The sequence below is a fragment of the Eubalaena glacialis genome, chromosome 4, assembly GCF_028564815.1.
Source record: "Eubalaena glacialis isolate mEubGla1 chromosome 4, mEubGla1.1.hap2.+ XY, whole genome shotgun sequence".
Lineage (NCBI taxonomy): Eukaryota > Metazoa > Chordata > Mammalia > Artiodactyla > Balaenidae > Eubalaena > Eubalaena glacialis.
In genome coordinates this window covers 5286331-5293599 of record NC_083719.1, presented here as the reverse complement: position 1 = coordinate 5293599, position 7269 = coordinate 5286331, and the positions used below count along the sequence as shown (strand labels likewise).

The 7269-nt window shown below is 47.8% G+C and overlaps 1 protein-coding gene across 1 annotated transcript in view; it reads left to right on the top strand.

Moving 5' to 3' along the window:
* Positions 1-163: 163 nt before the first annotated feature.
* NSUN2 (NOP2/Sun RNA methyltransferase 2) overlaps positions 164-7269 on the top strand; it is a 28583-nt gene continuing 21477 nt past the window's right edge. The window contains exons 1-3 of the mRNA XM_061189113.1: positions 164-544; positions 646-803; positions 1966-2070. Coding sequence (XP_061045096.1) covers positions 440-544; positions 646-803; positions 1966-2070 — 368 coding nt within the window. The 5' untranslated portion in view covers positions 164-439. The remainder of the gene's footprint in view (positions 545-645; positions 804-1965; positions 2071-7269) is intronic.

Genomic DNA, 7269 nt, shown 5'->3' with positions numbered 1-7269 from the left:
AACCCCGCCTGTTTCACCAGTCCAGGGGGCGCGCCGCAGACTGGGCGGGAGGCGGGTCTGCCGCCCGCCCCGCCCACAAGCTAGAGCCCCGCCCACTCCGGGCCCGCTCCGCCCCCCGTCGCCGTGGTGCGCATGCGTGAGGTCGGGCTGTCCGCATCGCCGCCTGAGCCCGCGCGGAAACCCAGGCCCTCGGCCAGCAGGCGTCTCTCGGCCTGCTCTCTGGAGCCACTTTCCCACTCAGGGCTGTCCCCGGCTCCTCCTGCTCGTCGTTTTCCTGGAGCACGGGTCGCGGCGCTCTAGCTTGTTTCCTGAAGGGTCCTGCAGGTCCGGGAGAGGCGCAGGCGCGGACCCGCGGGGTCCTCGAGCTGCAGCCCGGAAGTGCTCGCGGTTGAGGGTGGCGGCTCGCTGTGTGCGGGCGGCGTGCGCTGCCGCGTGGGCCATGGGGCGGCGGTCGCGGGTCCGGCGGCTCCAGCAGCAGCAGCAGCAGCAGCGACCCGGGAGCGCGGAGGACGGCGCCGAGGACGGCGGGAAGCGCAGTGGGGCGGTAGGAGCCGGGGCCCCGCGGGGGCCTCCCCGATCCCAAGGCCTGCGAGGCGGTGAAGGGGGGGCTCCCCGGCCCCGGGCACACGTCCTTCTTATTCTCAGGGCTGGGAAGGCGGCTACCCCGAGATCGTCAAGGAGAACAAGCTGTTCGAGCACTACTATCAGGAGCTCAAGATCGTGCCCGAAGGCGAGTGGGACCAGTTCATGGATGCGCTCAGGGAGCCTCTCCCGGCCACGTTAAGAATTACGGGTTACAAAAGGTAGGGGGTCAGGCTTTTCGTATTTCCTGGGAAGTTGGGGTTAGCATGCCCAAGGTTGAAAACGCCGGTGTTATTTTTTCCCCCAAGAAGCGCACGTCAGCGGTGCGGATTCGAGACCCCGGAGGCCTTGAGAGGAGGGAGCCTAAGTGTCCTACGGCATAGGGAAAGGAGGGATTGCAAGTTGGGAGGCCAGAATGAGAAAGGAAAATGCAGCCTGAGAAAGGGTTGACTCCTGGGAATTCGTGAGTTGAGGATGCCCACCCTTTGGAACACATGAGAATTTGTGACATTACCGAATTTTAAGTGAAACGTACAGTGTTCTCTTTCTTTAAAAAAAAATTTTTTTTTGTAGTCGTGTAGGTGAGCAAGTGCGCGCCCATTGCCCGCTGCACAGAGACCAAATACCGAGGCAAGGGGCTTTTGCAGAAAGTGAAAAGGCTATATTGCAGGGCAGCCAAGCAAGGAGACAGGAGGCAGTGCTCGGCTCTCCCCGTCAGCTGTTGAGTGGGGTATTTATCTTGGAGGTGGGCAGTAAGAGGAGGAGGGCGCTCGGAAATGATGGGTGGAAAGTTGGGGTGAGTTTCAAGAGTTCCCTACAGGTTCTCTGTCCTTCCTGCCTGTTTATGGGTCACATGTGCAAATTCAGGGTGGGGCGTTCCGTCTGTTACATGTGGTGGATTTTCAGCCTGTGATGTCTAAAGTTTACCGTGGGTTATTTTAGTCCCTAAACGCGCCTGTGCCACGTGAAGGGGCCTTTAGCACGTTGTTTCCATGTCTGCACATCCCTGGTCTTTTGCAAAACAAGCTTAGAGGTCTCAGTTAATCACTGTGTTTTGCCTTATGGGCCTTGAGTGTGTAAGTTACACGGTATGGTTTCAGTTATACCTTTTGAAGATGACCTGCAAGTGAAAATGGAACTCGAGGAATATTTAGGAGGGAAGGAGTGCAGTAGTATTGTGTTTAGTTTATCACCTTTTAGTGGTCAGACAATGAGGATTGTTTAAGTTTTGAAAGAATAGAGTAAAAAGGCAGTAATTAAAGAACGTGTTCTCTCCACACAACGATGGTTTTAGCTTTAAAACATAATCTTGAATTTACAAAGACACAAAATTTATTAAATTAGCTTTCCAGATGGATTTGAAACTTGCTTACTTTTTAATAGCCACGCAAAAGAGATTCTTCATTGCTTAAAGAACAAGTATTTCAAGGAACTGGAGGACCTGGAGGTGGACGGGCAGAAAGTTGAAGTTCCACAGCCCCTGAGTTGGTAGGTATAATGAGGCTTCATCCTGTTGGGTATTTCTCTGGGGTTTTAATCTTTCTCACTTGAATGTATTTCTTGGTAGTGCGTTTGCTGTTGGCGTGAAAGAACCTGAATATACTTTCCCGGCATTCTCCTGTTCTTCTTTTAATCGCTGCTTTTTTTAATCGCTGTTACTTCACGCTGGTGTGCAAGTTTTCCTATGTGATTTGCAGCGTAGTGTATTGAAGTCTTGATTTCAGTTAATTTTTCCAAGTCAGTCCAGCCTTTTTCCTTCCTTGACGTTACCATTTCCACCATTTCCACCATTTCCATTTACACCCCTTGTCTTCATGTCAGAAGCGTTGCAGACTTAATGTTTTGTTGCAGGGCCCAGAGGTTAGGCCAGGTAAGAATCACGGCGTGGGAGATAACACGGAGGGTAGCCGATATTCAGTTTGTGAATCACTCGGTTTATTGTACGCACCACACTACCCAAGAGAAGGTAGTCATACACCTGAGGGAAGGAAGGGGGTGACGAAGGAGGCGTCTCAGCATGAGTGTTGGTCCCCTTTCCTGGGGTGTGAGCGAGCGGGAAGTCCCCGTCTGCTCTGACAGCGCCTCCAGCAGCGTCTCTCTGTCCTTCTGAAACAGCTCCTCGGCCTCGGAGCATCAGGGCCCGGGACGATGAGCCTTCCAGCCACTGTCTCAGTGTTTTAAAGAGTTACGCACCTGGGGTTCTCTTCTCTATCTGTCGCCCCTTGTGTTCCCATGCCGTCTTTCTGAGGACGTTACCAAACACCGGACGTTTCCGAACAGTCACCACGGAGATTCACACTGGTCCCTGTGAATTCATTTCGGACTACTCAACGCCGCCGAAAGTCACACAAGAGAGTAGGAATCGGGGCTTCCCTGGTGGCGCAGTGGTTAAGAATCCGCCTGCCAATGCAGGGGACACGGGTTCGAGCCCTGGTCCGGGAAGATCCCACATGCCGTGGAGCAACTAAGCCCGTGTGCCACAACTACTGAGCCTGCGCTCTAGAGCCCGCGAGCCACAACTGCTGAGCCCGCGTGCCACAACTACTGAGCCTATGCTCTAGAGCCTGTGAGCCACAGCTCCTGAGCCCGTGAGCCACAACTACTGAAGCCCGCGTGCCTAGAGCCCGTGCTCCGCAACAAGAGAAGCCACCGCAAGGAGAGACCTGCGCACCGCATCGAAGAGTAGCCCCTGCTCGCCACAACTAGAGAAAGCCCGCGCGCAGCAACGAAGACCCAATGCAGCCATATATAAAATAAATAAAATAAATAAATTTATTTTAAAAAAAAAGAAAGAGTAGGAATCACATGACTAGAAATCACATCATAGCCCTTCACCTGGCCAGGGCTCAGCAAGGCCGCTTCAGCCGTTGTGTGTGTCTGCCGTCTGCAGGGCCCAAGCACACTCCTGCCCTCTCTGCTCACCGCCCTTTAATCTTCCTGTCCTGTAGGTGTCCTGTAGGTGTCCTGTGGCTTACTTGTTTCTCAGGGTCCAGTTCAGGGCTCAGATCTGTGAAGGCAGACCCTTGTGTCTCGTAAAATGTCTGGAGTACTCGAGCACAAACCATGGCAATGCCAAGCCCTGGACTAATTTATAAACAGAAAAGTCGTTAAATTGCTGTAGTTCCACATTTCAGATGATCAACTTTGAGGTATTGAGAGTTCTCACAAAACAACAACACCACATTTTAAATGATTGCCATAAAAAGCTGAATTTAACCAGTATTTCCTGGCAACTTTTGAAACTTGGACTCTTCAAGTATTTGATGTTATCTTTCATTTTTGCCCTTGTGATACCCTTTAGTGATCACAAACCAAGGTCAGGTTCTCATTAATCATGGGCTGTGGATTTGCTTGCTTTCCATTCTTTTGTTGGCCGTTTGGATTTTCAGTGTCTGTATCACAGATGTGCACATCATCCACCTTTAGAATGAATGCTGAATGGCCAGATGCTAAAATCAGATCAAAACCAGATGTCACCATTATAGAATGCATTTCTGGGACACAGGACTAAACCTTCAGTATTAAGCCAGAAAATTTCATGATGGTTTCTTCGTTAAACGATTTTGGTCAGTTTAAAAGCTTGACTGTTAGAGGACAGGGAAAGGACTCAGGTGCTAGGTGGCTGTTGGTGGTCACTCACTGCACGTCTGCTGTCCTAAGGCCAGCGGACAAGGAAGATGTTTTCCAGTTGCTGTGCCTGCAGCGTTGCCGAGTGAGGCAGCCTTCACGCGGTGAGCCGCTGCTCCTCTCAGAGGCCCTGGGTTACAGACTTAAGTCTCCCGTGCCGAGGTTTGGAGATGTGACTGATGTCCTGGCACTTAAGTAGGGGTCATCTGATGTTTCCAGAAGCAGGTTTAAGGTTGTCTTTGTGCACGTTTCTATTTCTAGTAATCTTGCCTGCATTTGCTGCCTCTCGCAATCACCTGAAAACATTTATTCCTTCAACCTTATGTTCAGAGGTGCGGCTTTTCAGATGCGGTGGTCTCTGACCGTCCTCTGCGTCTGGGCAGTAAGAGGAGCTGAAAATTCAGCATGCTCCTGTGGGAAAGAGGTGCCTTTTATCTGGGCCTGTCCTTGTGGAATTTTCCTCCACAGTTCCAACAAATACGGGAATTAGTCTCGCTATTTTTACTGTTCTCTGCAAACTGTGGTCCTACTTTTGTTTAATCAGCTCATTGAACATTTAACAGCTATTTTTCGCTCTCGATTTTTGAATTTTGGGTATGGGTACAGGACCAGTGAGTTCCCAGACTTGTAGGAAAGGCTCTGCAGGTGCTCTGTGGGTGAAGAACACAGCGAGTCACTCCAGTAGCGGCCAGGCTTTCTCTGCACGTTACTGTTTGCTTTGATTTTCTGAACATGGCTGAAGGGTGGGAGCAGCATGTCGTAAGATTTGGGTTCCTGGTATTCAGCCTTTTCCCATTATCAGTGACAGTTGTGTGATCGTTCTATTGTATAAACATTTAATCAATCAAATTCACTTGTCAAGTGTGGAAACCCATACATCAGTAAGCAAGTCAAGGAGAAACTTAAAATACTTCTGGTGGTTTTCTATATTGTTCAAAATGCAGAAATAGATCATGTATTCCTTTAACCTTTTGGTACATAGTGGGATATAATATAGGAGAAATGTTTTTGGGAACCAGGTTTTCTAGAAGGAATGTTATGTATAGGACTTATAGCTTGGGCAGATTTCATTTTTATCCTTACTTTTCATAGACTAGGAGCTGTAAAGAATTATCCTAAAGCATTTTTAAAGAGACCTTGTTTTGACAGTTGTTGAGAACACACCTTATTGTCATGCTGTTTGTGTTCTTTTTAAATGTCTGGGTTGAAGATGATTTATCATAGGTGTTGTATATATTTAGAGACTGTTTCTCTTAAGAATTTTTTAGGGACAAAGGAGACAGTGGTGCTTTTAATTTATCCTTAAAAGATACGACAGGTTTGCAAATAGGACTTTAAAGACTCAGGAGCTAAATCTGAATTACATAATATAAATTAAATACAGTTTTTTAAGATTGTTTGATGTTGAAATCTGTGAAGATTTTCATAAACATCTGTTAACTCAAAAGAGTTGTTCCTAAAGCTATGTAAGAAACATACTTTTTCATTTTGTCTGTCTTTGTATTTAACTGTCTAAAAGTTCTTAAATATTTTTCTCATAGGAGTAAGAGCTTTCACAATCATAATAACTTACAATCGAATTTTATTCTTATAATAGTAAATTTATATTTTAACTACTAGAAATTCAACCTGTAAGGCACATAAGGAAATATTCCCTCAAGTTATATCTAGAGACTACTGTCTCTATTTGAAAATGAAACTTTAGCAATGTACAATAAATAGTGGCAGGCAGCATTCAAGTTAGTGGTGTTTGGTGGCTTGGTAAAGTAGTAACTGGCATGTGTGCCGTCATCAGTCACAGACAATTTAGGGTTGCCAGTAGACGTTTGGGTATCAGCAAAGGTAGCAGTGGGGCAGCAGGTTTTCTTCAGTTCTACAGCTGGAGCCAACCTGAGTGAATCCCTGCCATTCACGTCTAGTGAGGCCAAAGGGAATATTTAAAGCTAAACTTTTTGAAATTGTCTAATAAGTATGATTGCATTTTGGTTCTGTATATTTGAAACAGGTTAAATATTGAAGAGAGAAACAGGCATATGAGATAGAAACAAAGCACCGGGACATTTGGAGGGTGGCTGTGAACAGATTCAGCCAGCTTAATCTTCATTATTTGGTGGAAAGTATTTTTCAGATGTATCTCATGATAACATGACAGTTGAGCAGTGTCTTCAGATCTTAAGCCTGAGTTTGTGTCTGTCAAATAATCAGAGTTTCAAAGCAGTCAGATGTGTTGTTTTACAGACGTTCCGGCTTCATTTTCATGGCTGTCACCTTAGCTGCAGTTTGACACGTGGAAACATTGTGACCCTGCATTGTTAAGTTGAGCTCATTATTGTACCTCAGAGTTAGCAATGAGTTCGGTATGATTTGTCACCGAGTGCCACGTCATGCTGAGCGTGGCCCCAGGTGTCCTATCCGTGTACTGACCTGTGCAGTTGGAGCTCAGTGGGTGGGCAGGTGCAAGCTGCGATGAAAAAGCACACACTTCCTCATCAGTGATGGCGTGATTTGTAGACAGTTCAAATATATTCCCAGAAATGGCAGGAGAAGCTTCATTCTTAGGTCTGTATAAGTAGCAGCCTAGGAGCTCAAATTAATGCACTGGTGATGTCCAAGGTTTTTTGGTATGTAAAACATTTCAGTACATTATTGGACTGGTTTGTTTTGGAAGTAGTGAAAAATATAGTTAAAAAGATGGTAATCAAACGTTTGTCAAACATTGTAATACCTGCCCTACGGCATTACTTTGATTCTGTGTGATCTGCACTTTATAAGTAATTCGTCACCTTATGTCCTCTGTTGGCCTCCGTGCCGTTACGTTAGCTCACCACAGTGGAGAGCAGCGGGGTGGGAGTCTCCCATTTCATCAGATCGTGGACGTGCGTCACCATAACTTCTCAGTGGTGTCGGGTGCGTGTGTCTCTCAGAGCGCCCAGGCCGCCTGTGCCGGGGCCACGGGGCCGCGAGAGTGCGCCCCTGTGTCCCAGAGCTCTCAAGGTGCTGCCGGCCGTCACGCGAGGACGGGCCTGAGCGGCCGGAACACAGCTGGGTGTCTCGTTTGGC